This window comes from Trichechus manatus, unplaced genomic scaffold (assembly GCF_000243295.1).
Source record: "Trichechus manatus latirostris isolate Lorelei unplaced genomic scaffold, TriManLat1.0 scaffold00194, whole genome shotgun sequence".
Classification (NCBI taxonomy): Eukaryota; Metazoa; Chordata; class Mammalia; order Sirenia; family Trichechidae; genus Trichechus; species Trichechus manatus.
In genome coordinates, this window is record NW_004444130.1 from 1,613,296 (window position 1) to 1,633,718 (window position 20,423).

The 20,423-nt window shown below is 38.7% G+C and overlaps 1 protein-coding gene across 1 annotated transcript in view; it reads left to right on the top strand.

Annotated features, from left to right (window-relative positions):
* HYDIN (HYDIN axonemal central pair apparatus protein) overlaps positions 1-20,423 on the top strand; it is a 359,230-nt gene that overhangs the window by 4,594 nt on the left and 334,213 nt on the right. The window contains exons 2-3 of the mRNA XM_004387835.2: positions 2,551-2,670; positions 14,078-14,212. Of these exons, the coding sequence (XP_004387892.1) occupies positions 2,551-2,670; positions 14,078-14,212 (255 nt within the window). The remainder of the gene's footprint in view (positions 1-2,550; positions 2,671-14,077; positions 14,213-20,423) is intronic.

The window sequence follows — 20,423 nt, forward strand, 5'->3', positions numbered from 1 at the left end:
ACCTTTTGGTTAGTAGCTGTAGCTCTTAACTACTACACCACCAGGGTTTCCAGAACTACATTAGCCAAGTCCAATTAAGTTATTTTCTTACCATAACAAGCAATCCCTTCCTACCTGAGCTGTCATCACTAAAAAGAAAGAAGGGAGAACTATTTATTAAAGTAGGTATTTCTTTTCTATTCTGGCTTGTTTCTCATAACAAAGGTATGGGTTTAGTCTATAAAAAATAGTTAACTTTTCTCAACAGATACCTCTAAAATCACTGCAGCAAGAGGGAACATGGTGAATTACATACTAGCTTTTAAAGCTTGTACCTGAAAGTGTCATGTGTCACCTCCGCTCCTATTTCACTGAACCAAACCCAAAAACCAGTCAATTCCAACTCATAGCAACCCTATAGGACGGAGTAGAACTTCCCCATAGAGTTTCCAAGGAGCACTTGGTAAATTCGAACTGCCAACCTGAGTTGCAGGTTAGCAACTGAGTTCTTAACCACTGTGCCACCAGGGCTCTATATTTCACTGGGGAAATCAAATCTTATGACTATGCCTAATTTCAAAGAGGATGGGGAGGTGCAGTCCTACCATATGCCCCAGAGGCAGAAAGTCAGAAATATTTGATGACTACTACTGATGACTACCACAACTGACTACCCTAGAGATTATGGAATGCATTTTTTACTTATTATAAGCTTTTCCTGTATAATGCAAGATTTTAGAACACATTGCCTCCACTTTATCCTTCTCCTGACTTATATGCTATTAGTGGTGGTTTTCTAAAAAAAAATTCTTTATATTATTTTGAACTCCACAAGTTAATATTATTATTGTTCTATATGATTTTATTCATTGAGATTAACCCACGTATTCACCCTTTTGTTACTCTTCTTTCCTTCCTGCAGGTCAGAACTTCTGCGATCACTTTCTTTCTCCGTAAAGAATATTGAAGTTGATGACAATTTTTTTTCCATTTTTATCTCTCTGAAAATGTCTTTATTTCAACTTCATTCTTGAAGGGAATTTCCCTGAGTAAACAATACTCTGTCTGCAGAGGTTTTTTTTTTTTTCAGGATTAAAAAAATGTTATTCCACTGTTGTCTTACCTGATTTGTGTTGTTTATATTGAGAAGTCAGGTATTGATCTGTTTTTTGCTCCTTAGAAATCAAATATTCTTTTTTCCTCTGGCTTCTTGTACAACTTTTTTTTTTTTTTTTGCCTTTGTTTTCAGTGGACTTAGAATTATATGCTTAGGTATGGATTTTTGTTTATCCTGTTTAATTTTGTTTAAGACTTTCTGAATGAGTGTCTTAATGCTTTTATCAGTTTTAGAAAAGTCTTTCCCATTACGTCATCAAACATTGCTTCTGCCCTGATCTCTCCTGTAGGACTCCATTTATACCTATTTCAAACCTTTTGGTGTATCATCTATATATCTTATCCATCTTCTGTATTTCATTTTTATCAGTCTACTTAATTCTGGCTATTTTCTTCTGGCCTGTCTCCTAAATCAGTAATTCTTTTTCTATTTATAGCTAATCTGATATTAAACTTATCCACTGAATTCTTAATTTTAGTTTTTATAATTTTAAGTTGTAGATTTACACTTGAATCTTTTTTTTTTATCATTTCCAATTCTCTGCACAAATTCTCAATCTTGTCTTTTGTTTTCTATTGTATAGTAAGTGTGAATTATGTCACTCTGTTCCTACTGTCTCTTTGTTTCTGCTAGTTTTCATTTATGACTTAACTGCCTCATTCCTGGTCATTTTTCAATTTGCAAATTTTTTGTTGTTGTAAAGCTTTTTTTTTTTTTTGGTAGTTGTAAAATTTTGTAATTGAAAAATTGTAGAAATCTGACCCTGTGATAATGTTCTCTTCTTTCAGTTTTCTAGTCAACCACCAGTTCATCCTTATTCTGTGGCGCATTCCTTCACAGGCCAATGAGAAGGAAGTCCTTCAAAGTCCCTATCCTGAACATGCCTTGGACTCCAATCCCTTACTCCCTAATTCTGCTAGACTTTCAAAATTGCTGCTCAGGATCTCAGCCACCCTCTCTAAAGCACACAGGAAGAAAGTAGCCCAGTTCTCTGTACTCACTCCACACACACTCTCCCACCCACCTCCATCCCCCACCCCAGTTCTCTGTCTTGCCCTGGATTCTGGCTGGTAATTCTTCACTGTCTTGTTAGCTCTCCAGTGCTTTCAGGTGGATATTTGTTGATCTGACGTTCCTGGTTATTTTCATGGGGGAGTTAGTTCAAATTACCTCATTCACTGTTATCAGAAATGGAAGTCTGGGGTTAGTGTTCTTACTAGCCTTTTTTAAAAAGTTGAGGTCTAAAATTTCTGCTTTATCTTATAGTAAAGCAGTTGATGAAAATAACATCATCACTAATTTTAACTAATAATGTTTATAATGGTTAGCCCCTTTTTGAATGTATCCTATGTTCTTAGTTTTAATATCCATAAGTCTCTCTAGTATTTTCTTACCTTCCAATAATAATCTTGCCACTGTGTGACTGTATGATTAATTTCCTCTTTGAACTGCAGTTTTCAGGAGTTGATGTCGATCAGGCATTATTTCAGCCCTTTCCATCAGAAATTATATTTCAGAACTACACTCCCTGTGAAGTCTATGAAGTTCCACTGATTTTGAGGAACAATGACAAAGTAAGTATATTCGCTGGGATGGCTGAACCTTTCCAGGATACATAAAAAGGGGTTAAATAAAATGGAATCCCATAGAATCTTAGATAAGTTCTTTAATTTGAAAGATCTTAAAAAAAAAAGTCTGAAAAGCATGCCCTTTGAATGTAAGCTCAGTGAAGACAAGGCTATATTCGATTGTTTGTTACTGTGTGTTCAGTCCAGAACAGTACCCAAAAAAACAGTAAATCTCTGACACATGCACGAGCTATTGAATAAATGATCGACTAAATGGATGGAATGAAGGTTTCACATATGGCCGGTTGGGTTAGATTTTCATTTAAGACAAGGCAATTACTTAATATTTCCATACTCTGCACTAGAGCTACCAGTTCCCTAATTCAGTGTTTGAACTTTACTTACAGGAATTGCAATTGCTGGCCAATGCATTTTCACAAGGAAATTCTGCAAATTTTTTTTTTTTTTTTTAATTTCTTTTCTCTTGTAAAAAATGTAAATCTTTTTCTTCCTATTCTGTCTCCTCCCATCTACCTCATATATACTTCATGTTTTGTCTGCAGATAGTTTGGAAGGTGTCTTCCACTGTCTTTACCTTGTCTCCTTGTGATTGCAACTGAAGATTTCTTCTCTAGTCTCTGTCTTTCTCTTTAAAGATGACTTAGGGTTTATTTCAAGAAAAAGTATTAAATGCCTGAGGATTTCCTTGACATCTAACAAGAATGAAAGAAAGTATAACACAGAAGATTCAGCATGAAACACAGTTAAGTGTGAGAAGTAATCAAATGGAGAAGAAGGTATCTGAGAGATGCTAAACTTCAGATGTAAAGACAAGTAGGAATACTTGTAGGAGCCTAAAGATGTGGGGACAAAATATTCTAGCTATAAGAAGAAGGAGAAAAATAAGTGAGGACTATGTAAGAATCCAAGGCAGATGGGAAGACTTGCAGTTAGGTTCAGTGCAGTAACTCATTAAAGGAATCAGTGATGCCTTTCAGAGATCAATGAGGTGATTTAGTGACAGCAAAGTCAGACTCTGGAGAAAATGGTACATTTCGTTCTTTACCGTAGCGCTACCAAGAGAAGCTCGGGACAGAAGATAAAAGGGCAGGCAGAGAGAAGGAAAAGTATCTGAGGTACTCAGGGTTGTGTTCCTAGACCTCAAGAAGAGGTATGTTATATAGATATTAGGACTCTTATCTTTTCATGTAGGGCTGCCAAGTAATTCACTTTCTCACTTCCAGTTCTCTTTTCCCTTTCTCCATTACTGTTTGACCCTTGTGCAGGTATTTTTAGGTTATTAAAGGCAAGAGGAGCTAGTCAAAAGGAACGCTTGGCCACTCATCCCTGACCCTAAATAAGGAATGATTATCACTAGGTATATATGAACAAATCAAGGGCAAGGGGCATGTGTAAGTTTTGTCTGCCAAAGACTACTCAGTCCCTATAGGTAACATCTAGGTAAGATGCAGCCAGAATGTTGGAGGACACCCTCTGAAAAGGGCAAGTCCAGTTACTAACAAGCAGACTGCTTTGTCTCAGCTAGGCAGGCTTGTTCTTGGGTGAGTTACTCCCAGGGCCCCAGTTCTAGGTGGCTGACATAACTCTGCTTCTCTACTGCCTTAGTTCATGGTCTCAGAAGGAACCACTGGGTCAGCTTTGGAGCACCAAGAAGACTTATGTGCCATTCCCTGTTTATCTGCTTTCTCACTGGCATGGACTGCAAAAGACAGCCTGTTTAGTCATTAAGTTTTGTCTCTTTCACACACAGGGTGAGAATAAGCCATGGCCACTCTATAAGCCACAACACAGTTCTACTTCAGTTAAAATTATAAGCACCCAGAGTCAGACTAGCTTGAGTTCAGATTACAGCTGTGCCGTCTGCCAGCTGGAGTCCTTGGGCAAGTCACTTCATTTCGTGGGACAATAATAGTATCCTGTTCTTTTTGTTTTTTGTTGTTGTTGTTGATTGAGTTTTAGCTGAAAGTCTACAGTGCAAATTAGTTTCTCATTCAAAAATTTATACACAAGTTGTTTGGTAACATTGGTTCCAATCATCGCAATGCCTCAGCACTCTCCCCCTTTCCCTTTACACCCCAGGTTCCCCGTGTCCATTCGTCCAGGTTTCCTGTCCCTTCCTGCCTTCTCGTCTTTGTTTTTGGGCAGGTGTTACCCATTTGGTCTCATATACACAATTGAACTAAGAAACAAGTTCCTCACATGTGTTATTGTTTGTTTTATAGGCTTGTCTAATCTTTGGCTGAAAGATGGACTTGGAGAGTGGCTTCAGTTCTGAATTAGCAGGGTGTCCAGGGCCCATAGTCTTGGGGTTCCTGTAGTCTCTGTTAGATGAGTAAGTCTGGTCTTTTTTTGTGAATTTAAATTTTGTTCTACATTTTTATCCTGCTCTGTCTGGAACCCTCTGTTGTGATCTCTGTCAGAGCTATTGGTGGTGGTGGCTGGGCACCATCTAGTTCTTCCAGGCTCAGGCTGGTGGAGGCTGTGGTTCATGTGGTCCATTCGTCCTTTGGACTGATATTTTCCTTGTGTCTTTGGTTTTCTTCATTCTTCTTTGCTCTAGATGTGATGGGACCAATAGATGTATCTTAGATGGCCACTCGCAAGTTTTTAAGACCCCTGACACTGCTTAGCAAAGTAGAATGTAGAACATTTTCTTTATGAATTATGTTATGTCAGTTGACCTAGATGTCCCTGAGACCATGGTCGCCAGCCCTCAGCCCCAGTTACTCAGTTCTTCAAGGTGTTTGGATGTATCTAGGAAGCTTCTACGGCTTTGCCTTGGTCAGGTTGTGCTAACTTCCCCTATATTGTGTGTTGTTTTTCCTTTCACCCAGGTTAACACTTGTCTACTATCTAGTTAGTGACTTTCTCTCCTAAACCATCAAAGTTTTTTTTTTTCCGTGTGTAAACCTTTTCTGAGGTTTTTATAATAGTGGTCTCATACAATATTTGTCCTTTTCACTCAGCATAATGCCCTCCAGATTCATCCATGCTGTGAGATGTTTCACGGATTCATCATTGTTCTTTATCATTGCGTAGTATTCCATTGTGTGTAGGTACCATAATTTGTTTTTCCATTCATTTGTTGATGGGCACTTAGTTTGTGTCTATCTTTTTGCCGTTGTGAATAATGCTGCAGTGAACATGGGTATGCATGTGTCTATTCATGTGGTGGCTCTTATTTCTCTAGGATATATTCCTAGGAATGGGATTCCTGGATTGTATGGTATTTCTATTTTTAGCTTTTTAAGGAGGCACTGTACCATTTTCCATAGTGGTTGTACCATTTTACATTCCTGCCAGAAGTGCATAAGAGTTCAAATCTCCCAGCAACCTCTCCAACATTAGTTATTTTCTGTTTTTTAATTTGTGCCAGTAATGTCGGGATAAGATGGTATCTCATTGTAGTTTTGATTTGTATTTCTCTAATGGCTGATGATCTCGAGCAGTTCCTCATGTGTCTGTTAGCTGCCTGAATGTCTTCTTTGGTGAAGAATCTGTTCATATCCTTTGCCATTTTTTAATTGGATTGTTTGTCTTTTTGTTATTGAGGTGTTGCAGTAGCTCATAGATTTTAGAGATTAGACCCTTGTGGGATATATTGTAGCCAAAATTTTTTTTCCCCAGTCTGTAGGTTCTCTTTTACTCTTTTGGTGACATCTTTTGATGAGCATAAGTATTTGAATTTTAGGAGCTCCCGGTTATCTAGTTTCTCTTCTGGTGTTTGTGCGTTGTTATGGTTTGTATTCAGTTTATGACATGTATTAGGTCCCCTAGCATTGCCTCTATTTTTTCTTCCATGATCTTTATCATTTTAGCTTTTATATTTAAGTCTTTAATCCATTTTAAGTTAGTTTTTGTGTATGCTGTGAGGTATGGGTCCTGTTTCATTTTTTTTTACAGGTGGACATCCAGTTTTGCCAGCACCATTTGTTAAAAAGACTGTGTTTTCCCCATTTAATGGACTTTGGTCCTTTGTCAAAGATCAGCTGACCATAGGTGGATGGATTTACATCTGGGTTCTCGATTCTGTTCCTTTGGTCTATGTGTCTGTCATTGTACCAGTACCAGGCTGTTTTGACTACTGTAGCTGCATAGTAGGGTTCTGAGATCAGGTAGTGTGAGTCCTCCTACTTTGTTCTTTTTCTTCAGTAACGCTTTGCTTATCCAAGGCCTCTTTCTTTTCCATATAAAGTTAATGATTAGTTTTTCTATCTTGTTAAAGAATGCTGTTGGTATTTGGACCAGGATTGCATTATATCTGTAGATCACTTTGGGTAGATTTGACATTTTCACAATTTTGAGTCTTACCATCCACAAGCATGGTATGTTTTTCCATATATGTAGGTGTCTTTTGGTGTCTTGCAATAGTGTTTTGTAGTTTTCTTTGTATAGGTCTTTTACGTCCCTGGTTAGATTTATTCCTAAGTATTTTATCTTTTTAGGAGCTATTATAAACGGTATTGTTTTCCTGATTTCCTTTTCAAAGTTCTCGTTGTTGATGTGTAGGAATCCAACTGTTTTTTGTCTGTTAATCTTGTACCCTGCTACTCTGCTGAATCATTCTATTAGTTCTAGTAGTTTCCTTGTAGAATCTTTGGGGTTCTCAATGTATAGTATCATATCAGCTGCAAATAGAGATAGTTTTACTCCTTCCATTCCAATTTGAATGCCCTTTATTTCTTTTACTTGTCTTATTGCTCTAGCTAGGACTTCCAGCGCAGTGTTAAATAGGAGTGATGATAAAGGGCATCCTTGTCTTGTTCCCATTCTCTGGGGAAATGCTTTCATCCTCTCTTCACTGAGAATGATGTTGGCTGTTGGTTTTATATAGATGCCTTTAATTATGTTGAGGAATTTCCCTTCTATTCCTATTTTATTGATAGTTTCTATCAGTAATAAGTGTTGGACTTTATTAGATGCCTTTCTGCATCAATTAAGATGATCGTATATGATTTTTTCTTTTGTTCTATTTATGTGGTGGATTACGTTGATTGATTTTCTAATGTTGAACCATTCTTGCATACCTAGTGTGAATCCTGCTTGGTTGTGTGTATTATTTTTTTGATAAGGTGCTGAAAAATTCTATTGGCTAGAATTTTGTTGAGAATTTTTGCATCTATATTCATGTCTGTAATTTTCTTTTTTTGTGGTGTCTTTGCCTGGCTTTGGTATCAGGGTTATGCTGGCTTCATAGAATGAATTCAGGAATATTTCTTCCTTTTTTTATGCTCTGAAATAGTTTTGAGTAGTACTGGTTGTGAGCGCTTCTCTGAATGTTTGTAGAGCTCTCTAGTGAAGCCGTCCAGGCCAGGGCTTTTTTTTTTTTTAATTTGTTGGAAGTTTTTTTTATTACCTCTTTGTTCTCTCCTTTTGTTATAGGTATGTACAAATTTTCTATCTCAGTTTTTTTAGTTTAAGTGGGCAGTGTCTTTCTAGAAATTTGTCCATTTCTTCTAGGTTCTCAAATTTGTTGGAGTACAATTTTTCATAGTATTCTGTTATGATCTTTTTTATTTTAGTCGGGTCTGTTGCAATGTCCCCAGTCTCATTTCTTATGTGGGTTATTTGCTTCCTCTTCTGCTTTTCTTTTGTCAGTTTGACCAGTGGTTTGTCAATTTTGTTTATCTTTTCAAAGAACCAACTTTTGGTCTTTTGATTCTATTGTTTTTCTGTTCTCTATTTCATTTATTTCTGCTCTAATCTGTATTATTTTTTTCTTCTGGTGCCTGTGGGCTTCTTTTGCTGTTCTCTTTCTATTTGTTCGAGTTGTAGTGCTAACTTTTTGATTTTTGCCTGTTCTTCTTTTTTGATGTGTGTATTCATTGCTATAAATTGACCTCTGAGCACTGCCTTTGCTGTGTCCCAAAGGTTTTGTATGATGTGCTTTCATTCTCATTTGAGTCTAGGGAGTTTTTGATTCTGTCTTTAATTTCTTCTATTACCCAGTTTTTTGAAACAAGTTGTTATTCAGTTTCCATATAGTTGATTTTTTTTAACTTGATCTTCCTGTTACTGATTTCTTCTTTTATGATGTTGTGATCAGAGAGAATGATTTGTATTATTTCATTGCTTTGGATTTTATTGAGGGTTGCTTTGTGGCCTAACATGTGGTCTATTCTGGAGAATGTACCCAATGCATTTGAAAAGAATGTATAGTTTACTGCTGTTGGATGGAGTGTTGTATATATGTCTGTGAGGTGAAGTTGGTTGATTTTTGGTCTTTAGATCTTCTGTATCTTTGTTGGATTTCTTTCTGGATATTCTGTCCTTTACTGACAGTGGTGTGTTGAGGTCTCCTTCTACTATTATTGTAGAACTCTCTATTTCTCTTTTCAGTGTTGTTAGAGTTTGTTGTATGTATTTTGGAGCCCTATTGTTGAGTGTGTATATATTTATTAAGGCTATGTCTTCTTGGTGGATTGTCCCTTTAATCATTATATAATGTCCTTCTTTGTCTTTTATGGTAGATTTTCCTTAAAGTCTATTTTATCTGAACTTAGTATTGCCAATCCTGCCCTTTTTTGATCACTATTTGCTTGATGTATTTTTTTCCAATCCTTGGATTTTTAATATATTTATATCTTTGTGTCTAACGTGTGTCTCTTGTGGACAGCATATTAATGAGTTGTGTTTTTTTAATCCATTGTGCCACTCCCTGTCTATTCATGGGTGCATTTAAGCCATTTATATTCAGTGTGATTATCGATAAATAGGAGTTTATTGCTGTCATATTGTTGAGCTTTTTTTTGTGGTGCTGATATTTTCTTTGTTTCTCTTACTGTCTGTGCTGAGTTCCTTCTGTTTGTGGATTTTCTTTTCTTTCGTTGTTATAGATTTTGTGTTTGCTGAGTCTTTATGTTTTTTTTCCTTTTTAATTCTGTTGAGTAGGTTTGTTAACTTTCTTTGTGGTTAACTTGAAATTTACCCTTACTTTCCTAAATTTGAACCAGTCTTTTATTGCTTGATATTGCCTTGACTTCCTCTCCATTGGAAAGTTCTATGCCTACACTGTTTATCCCCCCTTTTATTGTTTTGATGTTGTTGTCATATACAGATTGACATCTCTGTTTCCCTGTTTCAAGTCTTTTAGCTTTGTTTTAATGCTGAGAATTCCTTACCTAGGTTGGTATCTGGCTGACACTGTCCTGTGTCATAGACTCCAGTTGTTATCTGATATTGTTGTTCTCTAACCAAAGGACACCCTTTAATATTACTTGTAAATTTGGTTTGGTTTTTACAAATTCCCTTAAGTTCTGTTTATCTGGAAATGTCCTAATTTCACCATCATATCTGAGAGTTTTGCAGGACATATTATTATTGGTTGGCAGTTCTTTTCTTTCAGTGTTTTATATATGTCATCCCACTGCCTTCTTGCCTGTATAGTTTCTGCCAGGTAATCAGAGCTTAGTCTTATTGTTTTCCCTTTGTAAGTGACTTTTCATTTTTCTTGAGCTGCTCTCAGGATTCTTTTCTGTCTTTGGTTTTGGCAAGTGTGATTATGATATGTCTTGGTGACTTTCTTTTGGGGGTCAATCCTATATGAGGTTCATTGAGCTTCTTGGATGGTCAGCTTTTCGTCTTTCATGATATTTGGGAAGTTTTCTGCCAGCAAATCTTCAACAGTCTTCTCTGTGTTTTCCATTTTCTCCCCCTGTTCTGGAACTCCGACCACATGCATATTTTTGCTGTTGATTGTGTCCTATATAATTCTCAGGGTCTCTTCATTTTTCTTTTCTTTTTTTTTTTTTTTTCTGATTTTTCCTGAAAGTATTATATATGGATTTGTCTTCAATCTCCCTGATTCTGTCTTCCATTGTTTCAGATTTGCTTCTAAGACCTTCTAATGCATTGTCCATTTCTGAAATTTTGTTGTTTATCTTTTGGATTTTTAGTTGCTGTTTTTGTATGATTTAGAATTGTTTATTTCAGTGTTTTGTTCTTATATTATTTTCCTGAATTCTTCTGTTGCTTTGTCTGTGTTTTCCTTGATTTTGTCTGTGTTTTCATTGGTTTTATCTGTGTTTTGCATGATTTTGTCTGTTTTTTCCTTGGTTTTGTCTGTCTTTTCCTTGATCTCTTTCCTAATCTCTTAGAGAGCCCTAAATATTAGTCATGTGAATTCCATATAAAGTAGTTCCACTGCCTTTTCTTCTACCAGAAAGTCGTCTGATTCTTTATTTTGGTCACTTTCTGGAGCCATCTTGTCCTGCTTTTTAATATGTTTTGATATTGTCTGAATGTCTCCTAGACATTAAGGTATTATTTTCTTTATTTATTAATTGTATGTTTATTTGTTTCATCCTACTTTTTGGTTTAGCTTCGATGTATCAGAGTGGGCTGGCCAGGCATGCTTTGCTGCTTACTCATCTGTGAGCATGTTAGTTCTCACCCCCTTGTCCAGTTGGGCAGGGCAGCAGCAGGCAGGGCGAACCAGTTTTGCTGTACACTCTTTTGACAAGGTGACTGAAGGCAAACTGAGTGGGCATTGCCTCTTGATGTTGTTCCAGTGGTTTGGGAGAATTCACAGCCCCTTGCCAGATAGGCGAGAGTGTTGGACAGAGAGTGGTACAGGCTCGCTTCCCTCTGGCCAGCAGCTGGTTGAGTGGTGTGAGAGGAGGTGCGGTGTGGGCCTGGTGTGGTGGCAGGCCTGAGCACCAGGGATGCTCTAGCTGCGTCATCACAGTGATGGCTGGCAGGAAGAGTAGGTGGTATATGGCACTAGGTGCAGGGGGAGAAAGAAAAAGGAATAAAGAGAAAAGAAAGAAAAAAGGAAAAAATATGACAGCGTGGTAAAGGCCGACCATGGTGGGGTGGACCTAGGGGCCAGTGGGAAGGGATGGGATGTGATATACTGGGCTAAGAAGGAGAGAGAAAGAAAAAGAAGAGAAAAAAGAAAAAAAAATGGCAGTGCGGTGGAGGCTGTGGGTGGGGATAGGGCAGACCCAGAAGAGTGATGGGCTGGTGTGCCAGTGGCTTTCTAGCTGCAGCAGTGCAGTGGGGTCCAGCAGGAAGGTAGAAAGGTGGTGTACAGGGCTAGGTGGGAGGGAGAAAGGAAAGGAAGAAACAGAAAAGAAAAAGATAACAAAATTTTAAAAAATTAAATAAATAAACTGGTGTCACAGTGGGGGCTGGCAAGTGGGGGCAGGGCAGACCTGAGGGCCAGTTTGAAGGGGGGGCAGGGGACATATGGGGCTAGGTAGGAGAAAAGGAAAGAAAGAAAAGAAGAGAAAGCAACAACAAAAAATGACACCAAGACAGAATCCAAGGGATGGGGCGTGGTGGATCCCGGGTGGTGGTGGCCCATGGCTCTAGCCGAGGCAGTGCAGCATGGCCTGGGGGCAAGGGGTGGAGGTGGCATATGCGGTTAGGTGGGAGGGAGAAAGGAAGAAAGGGTAAGAAAAAGAAAAAAAATATTTTAAAAAGTTTAAAAAATGGTGTGGCAGGAGCTGGCAGGTAGGGACATGGTGGACCTGGGACAGTGGTGGGCTGGTGGCTCTATTGACGAGTGGCACAGCATGACCCATAGGGAAGGGGTGGAGGTGGTGTATGGAGCTAGGTGGAAGGGAGAAAGAAAAAGAAGAAAGGGAAAAAAAATGTGGTGGAAGCCAGCCAGTGGGGGTGGGGCAGACCCAGGATGCCAGTGTGCCGGTGACTCTCAAGCCAAGACAGCGCAGCATGTCCAGGTGGGAATGGGTGGAGGTGATGTATGGGACAGAAGCGTGAGGGGTGGGAAAGCATGTTTCTCTGTTAGCGGGTGCTCTGTCTTCTGTTGGGAGCTCTGTGAAGTTGCCTTCCCATACCCCGTCTCTGGGATCCTTTCTGGCTGTGTTCCAAGGTGGCGACGCTGTGCTGTGTTAGTTGGCAGGGGACCTTCCTTCTATATCTCTCCTTGTTGTCTGTTTTCTGTCAGTTTCTTCTTCCATTTTGTGTTTGATCTAGTTCTTTGTCCCTTCGTTTGATGGTTAGGGTTTCAGGATTGACATTTGTATCTGTTTTACTTAGTTTTTTGGGTCTTTGCTGCAGAGCGTCAACCTGGTGCGTCTGTCTACGGCGCCATGTTGGCTTCACCCCAATAGTACCCTTTTCAGTGGGTGGTTTTGAATATTAAAAGAGGTAATGAATATAAAGTGCTTCGGTCAGTGTCTATCACACAGTAAGCACTAAACCAATATTGTTATTGCTGTTGTAGAGTTTATTGCTGTTTTCCTTTTCAGTTCCTAGTGCACAATGACATTCTTACTAAATGTTCCCAGCAAGTTTATACAACATCATTCAGCAAGTCATAAATGCCACTGCATCCTCCCTTTCCCAGCAAACCCATTCCATTCCTAGCAAAACTTCACACATCTCTTCCTTTCCTCCCCAATCTCTAGTCTTATGATTGTCTCTGCCTGAATTCTTTCCTGCATTTCTTCTTCTCTTCCTCACCTGGGTTACCGTCTTGAGAGGTTGAGGGAGTTCTTTTTTCCTCACTTTTCACCTGAGACTTCTTGGTCATATTTTATAGATAACTCTCTTCTGCCCCTTAGGACCCTTTTCTTTCTTTTTTTAAATCCTCTCTCTTTTCTTATGTCCTTGAACTCTCCACTGCTGACCACCTCTTCTCCTTACATTTGCATTTCCTTTATTGCTTGAACTATCTGAGGTAGGCAGAGATATGTAGCTCTGGGTATAGCAAGCAGAGCAAGGAAATAAGACTTTAAAAGAATGAAATGGTTTGAAGCTGCTCAAGCCTGGCCTTGGGAATACTGTACTGCTCTCTTTGTTCTTTCTTCATGGTGTTGTTTAATTAGGATGACCCATAGAGAGGCAGGGTTGGAGGCAGGACGGGACTTGACTCCCACCACCACCGTGTGGTAAAACTGTGCCACTTTGGGCAAATGTCTGTTTCCTCATCATAGGATGGGAGTCATAACGAAGCTCAAAGGTTATTGTGAGGATTTAGTGGCACACCAGGTACAGTGGATGGACCATAGGAGCAGTACAGTAAATGTGGTTTCGTCTCCCAGAATAGTTCTCAGATACTGGGAAATCCAGATTAACTCTGCTATGTGAGTGGGGTTTTTTTAGCTGATTAAGCGGTTAGTCTTTGAAGATAGTTGCATTTATGAACAAAGAGTTGCAATAATAATAAAAATGAGTGATAATAATCTTAATAAAAATTAATGCTAAAATGTATCGAGTGCTTGCTTTGTGTGAAACACTGGGCTAAAGATAGATACTGTCATCTCCCTTTATAGTTGAGGCAACTGAAGTTCAGACTTGACCAAGGTCACACAGGTAATAAGTAGTAGATGGAGATTTCAGTCTATGTTTAACTCCCAATACTGTGCTTTTTCTTCTGCTTTTCCACATGCTCAACATCCATCATGGTGTATTTTTCCTGCAGATTCCAAGGATGGTCAAAGTCGTTGAAGAAAGTTCACCTTACTTTAAAGTAATCAGCCCCAAAGATATTGGCCACAAAGTAGCGCCAGGGGTGCCATCTACATTCCGAATCCTCTTCACTCCAGAAGAGAACAAGGTAACAGCAGCACTGGTGAGAAATTGGTACCAGTTCATGCTTGATTGAATACATGTCACCTGCAGTTTGCCATTCTGAACATTCATGGAGATGGTGGTGGTGGTAGGAGGGGGAAGGGGGTGGGTGAGAGGAGGAGATGGTACACCCCTGGGAATGAAGAAAAGAACCTCCTTTAAGTAGCCAGGGTGTGAGGAAAGGGAATTCCCTTCAACTCTTCTCCCTTCCCTGGCATGTTTATATTTATTTGTACAGCTGGAGGGATACTGAAAAGGAAAAGATGTGGTCCATATGCCATTAGCTGAGACAAATGTTAAAGATTATAGCTTGTTGGAAGTTAGGGACCCTAGATAATTACATCTTTCCTCCCCAGAGTCTAACTAGTTTAGGAAAGAGACACAAGACCCAAATATTGATCACAGTGTCAGCCTCATCAAAGCAAAGAAATGTGGCTAGGACCTGATGCCTGGCCAGAGCAGCATGCTCCCACTCCCCAGTGGCTGGTAGATAACCTGGCCTCAGTGAAAGGCTGACCTAACCTACAGCCCCACTTAGTCACAAGAGGAGAAGTTGACTTGCTTACCCCCGTTTCCACACAAGTGCTCTAGAAAGAGCCTAAGTTCAAAAGAAAACCTGTACCCGTTGCCGTCAACTCATAGCGACCCTATAGGACAGAGTAGAATTGCCCCGTAGGGTTTCCAAGGAGCACCTGGTGGATTCGAACTGCTGAACTTTTGATGAGCAGCCGTAGCTCTTAACCACTATACCACCAGGGTTTCCAAGTTCAAAAGAAGGAGGCCATATCCCCTCAGCACCACGCACAGCTGTGGGGAATTTAGCCCATTCTTAGACTCTCCTCGGTCTTAGAAATTCAGGTTCCTCTCTGGGGATGATGGTAGGAGCAGATGAGGGGAACTAAGGGTGGAGGCTTCCCCCACAGCCCTTCTCCAAGAGGGCAGAATTCTTGGTAGAATTTCCTTCTCTGTGGGCTAAAGGGGGGACTTGTGGGGAAGAGAAAAGGGGTTTTACCAGTATGATCAAAATAGCAAGGACAGAAAATAAGACTTAAATAGGCATAAGAAAATACCTTGTAAGGTTATGTATAATGTTAGTAGTATGCATATTTATCTTTATTGCCCATAGTAGAGTCAGAGAGAACTAGCTTTGAATCCCTTCTTCTCCACGCTAATATTTATTGGCTGCTCTTATTATCATTAGCAATATTCCTGCTACTATTGCTACTGTTACTACTTTTCTGGAGAGCAGGTATTGAGGATTTAGTGTGGTCTGACCAACATGTATCATTGTAGTGGGTGGTTAAAAATCCCATTATAATAATACTGCTGCTATTATTTTGCCACTTTACATTATTAGTATTTATTTCTTGGGTTGTGTTTATGGACCTGTAATTTTGTTTGTGATACTGTTGAGATAAATGAAAAGATAAATAGCTTCAGCAGTAGGGCTTTTTGTTATGTATTGTTGAAGCCCCCCTTCCCCCCCACTTTGAGACTCTGTCTGAATAGTATCTGTGAAGAGAATGGTATTTGGATTTAGTCTGAATGTCAAATTCTTACACTGTCATTTCTGTAGGAAGCTTATTATGAGCCTTTGCACGGCTTGAAATATAAAGCGTGCTGGATTTGAGGAGTTGACTTTCCTTAATTTTCATATGTGCTGGAGAAAACATGTCTCTCTGGGATAAGCATTGGTGTACTCAGCAGATAGTCTGGCTGGGAAGGGGCACTGGGAGCTTTTTGAGGACGTGGAGAAGTTCCATATCGTGATAGGCATATTGGTTACATGGATGAATTCATTTGTCAAAATTGTACATTTAATATTTGTGCATTCCAGTGTATATAAATTTTACCTTACAAATGTAAAAATAATATTAACAGAGTGAGGAATAGTTGAAGGTATAGATGAAACCAGAATGAGAAAATGTTAATAATTGTTGAGTCTGGGTTGTGGCTACATTGGGGTTTGTTATACTCTTCTGTTTTCCTTGTATATGTTTTAAATTCTCCATAGTCAAAAGCTATGGAGAATTTCTTTTTTTTTTTTTTTTTTTTTAACTGCTTATCTATAGAGCAAACAAATCACTGAAATATATTTTAGGTATACTTGCATTTACTTTATAAATATGAAATGCTAACGTTCCCATTGAGGATTACTGGCTACATATTGTGCCTGCTGATCTTACTCATAGCTTTTCTATTTCATTTTTACTATTCCGTTTATCCAACATTACATGTCTTTTGGGAAACACTGAATTTAAAAAATTAACTAAGTGTTGACATACTGTTTCTTCTTCTAAATATTTGAAAGTTGTCAAAGGCTACAAGCATGTATGAGGAAACACAGAGAGGGAATGATGGTTGAGAAGCCCTGGTGGCACAGTGGTTGCTTGGTTGCTAACTGAAAGGTCAGCGGTTCAAACACAGCTGCTTCATGGAAGAAAGTTGTGGCAGTCTACTTCCATAAAGATTACAGCCTTGGAAACCCTATGGGGCAATTCTGCTCTGTCCTACAGGAGCACTATGAATCGGAATAGACTCGATGGCAGTGGATTATGAGAAATAATCTGTCAAATTTTGGATACATTAATATTTTATGTTGGACTTGAGTATAACATGAGCAATGATACAATATTCAGAATTAATTTTCCTAAAAATCGTGTTGTTTTCTTCTTTTCATGACTGTCTGAGACTGATGGGCATTTTGGGAAGCTCCTGTCGATAGTTTTGGTCACCTTTTTCTGCAAAGATCCTCTTATACTTGCACCATCAGCAGGGTCCTGGACTCAGTGGTTCTTCCAGTCGTCAGCATCTATATTCACACCTACCGTTGGAAATCCAGCAGGGCCTTACACTGAACCCCTGGCTAGGGTGAAGTGTACTGTCCTCAGGGCCACCCCAGAATGTGGCCAAGAAGTAACAACAGCCAGGTTTATTTTAGTAAAAACAAAAGTCAGTCATTTCACTAAGTGTCACATTTTCTTCAGTTGGCCAAACTGAGAGCCAAAGTATATATGTATATTTTCCTCTTTATCCCCTGCTGATCTGAGCACACTCCATTTTCATTTACCCTCCTTACATCTGGAGGGTGAGATGTGTAAATTGCAGCATGCCACAGCCTAATAAGCCAGTCCCCTTTCTGTTGGATTTTCAGCACCCGTGTATATTAGCATGTCGAAGATGATAATGCAGTTTTTTCTGTCATCTACTAATCTGGCTTCCTGGGGATTTAACTTCGTAAGAATGCCAAATGCTCAGATAACAGGTGCAGTAAATCCACTTTGGCTTTCCTTATCTCTGCTTCTCACATAGACTTTTTTTTTAAAATGAATGGATATGTTATTAATCTAATCCTAGTATACATGTCATGCACTGTAGAAGTATAATAGTCAATAATATCATAAAATAACAGTATAACATTCTGGAACCTAGCATTTTTCTTGACCTCTTAAATTTGTATCTTTACTACTAAAAGAAATGTGAAAAGTATTAGGCTTTCATGAGAAAGCAGAATAGGGTACTTACTAGTACTTAAGGAGGCATCTATTTATGATGGTGTTGTCCCATGGAAAGGGTAGCAATGGCTTGAAGAAAAGATGCAGTGAGGCAATTTTACTGCTCAACTTTGTCTTAGGAAAATATCCAATTTGTTGTCAAAATAGTTTTCCTGATTTATTAGTATAAAATTTAAAAACTATAGCCCATGAAGAAGAGAAAAATGTTCACATATTTTATGTTATTTAGAAGTGTAATAATAAACTATGTTGCCAGTATTTTGAATTATAACAGATATAATAAAATTTTCTGCAATCCAATCATATTCCAGGTTTTTGTTGGCTCTTAACCTAAAATAATGGTGGGGACTTTGTTTTCTTCCTGCCTGGAATTAGCCATCTCTAGTACTATTTGGGAGCCCTGGTGGTGCAGTGGTTAAGAGATAGTACTATCTGAGTCACCCCTGTAGCCCCAGTGCCTAGTACAGGGCCTGACACATTGTAAGTGTGAAGTAAATATTTGTTGAATGAAATAAACAAGTGAAAGTTAATCTAATCTCAAGAAAATATGAAGAAGATTCTTCAGCTTGAGGGTAGCGAGCAGATGATAAAAGCATAAACATATTAAAAAAGCTCAAATATCTTTTGTACTATGAATGTATTAGATGTTAACTTTCTTGTCGTTTTTACCAGGGAAAAGATAGAGTTCTTCCCCAAGAAGAATGTTTCTATTTTGTTTCACATCTTCAGGGAATCACATCACTGCTTTTTAGCTTTCTGAACTTGATAAATATCATTAGATAATAAGGCTAATGATGAACTTGGGCATTCTCTTTATAAAGAACTCTTGATAGTTTAGTATTGAAATAAAGATATTAAAAATGAATAATATTCTTTCACTTAATCAACAAAAAAATGTTGGGCACCTATTCCATGGCAGGACTAGTTCTGTATGCCAGGTATCCAGTGGAGAGCATAACAAACAGTGGCCTTCATGGAGCTGTGTTGTACAATGAATGAACAAATATATAATTTAATCTCAGGTATTAAGTTGTGCTGTAAAGAAAAATAAGCAGTATAGAGAATAGAAAGTGGTGGTGGCGGGGTCCTGTTTTCTTTTGATAGAAAGGGAAGGCTTCTCTGATGAGGTGACATTTGGAGAAGAGAACTAAATTCAGCCATGTAAATATCTGAGAGAAAACTGTCTGGGGAGAAAGAACAGCAAGTATGAAGGCCCAGCGGAAGAAGCATGCTTGGGCACATACTCAGGGAAGGGCGAGAAGGCCAGTGTGGTTAGAATGAAGGAAGCTGCTGGAAAAGTGATAGGAGATGAGAGGAGCTGAGGTTGCAGAGGGCAAGATCATGCAGAGTTTTGGAGGCCATGAAAAGTGTTATAGGAAGCCACTATAAAGAATTTAATTTTTTGTATGTCAGTGATAGGTGGAAGTTTTCACAGATATGCAAAAGCAGGCAAACAGTATAGTGAACAACCATCACCCAGCTTCAACAGCTATAGGTACATCATCAGTCTTGCTTGATCAACCCTGCCCCACCTTGCCCCAGTGAATTATTGTAAAGCAGTCCCATATATTATATTACTTCATCCTGAAATACTTCATTATGTGTTTCTAAAAGATAAGGACCTTTTAAAAAAGTTAACATAACCATACTGTCCTTGTCATACCTTGAGAAAGGAACAGTTAATTCCTTATCATCAAATATCCAGTGGTTATTCAGATCAGTTCCACCACTAATCTGTCAGTTTGTCATACTATGGTGGTTTGCATGTTGCTGTGATGCTGGAAGCTATGTCACTGGTACGTCAAATACCAGCAGGGTCAATCATGGTGGACAGGTTTCAGCAGAGCTTCCAAACTAAGACACACCAGGAACAAGGACCTGGCAGTCTACTTCTGAAAGAATTGGCCAGGAAAAGCCTTATGAATAGCAGGGGAACATTGTCTAATATAGTGCTGGAAGATGAGACCCTCAGGTTGGAAGGCACTTCAAATATGACTGGGAAGAGCTGCCTCCTCAAGGTAGAGTCGACTTTAATGACAGGGATGGAGTCAAGCTTTCTGAACCTTCATTTGCTGATGCGGCATGACTCAAAATTAGAAGAAAGAGCTGCAAATATCCATTAATAATCAGAACGTGGAATGTATGAAGTATGAATCTAGGAAAATTGGAAGTCATCAAAAATGAAATGGAACACATGAAGATCAACATCTTAGGCATTAGTGAGCTAAAATGGACTGGTACTGGCCATTTTGAATCAAGCAATCATATGATCTACTATGCTGAGAATGGCAACTTGAAGAGGAATGGCATTGCATTCATTGTCCAAATAACATTTCAAGATCTATCCTGAAGTACAACACTGTCAGTGATAATATCCATATGCCTACAAAGAAGACCAGTTAATACGACCATTATTTAAATTTATTCTCCAATCACAATCACTAATGCCAAAAATAAAGAAATTGAAGATTTTTGCCAACTTCTGCAGCCTGAAATTAATCAAACATGCAATCAAGATGAATTGATAATTATTGGTGATCGGAATACAAAAATTGGAAACAAAGAAGGATCAATAGTTGGAAAATATATATGGCCTTGGTATTAGAAACAACCACCAGAGATCGCATGATAGAATTTCACAAGACCAATGACTTATTCATTGCAAATACCTTTTTCAACAAC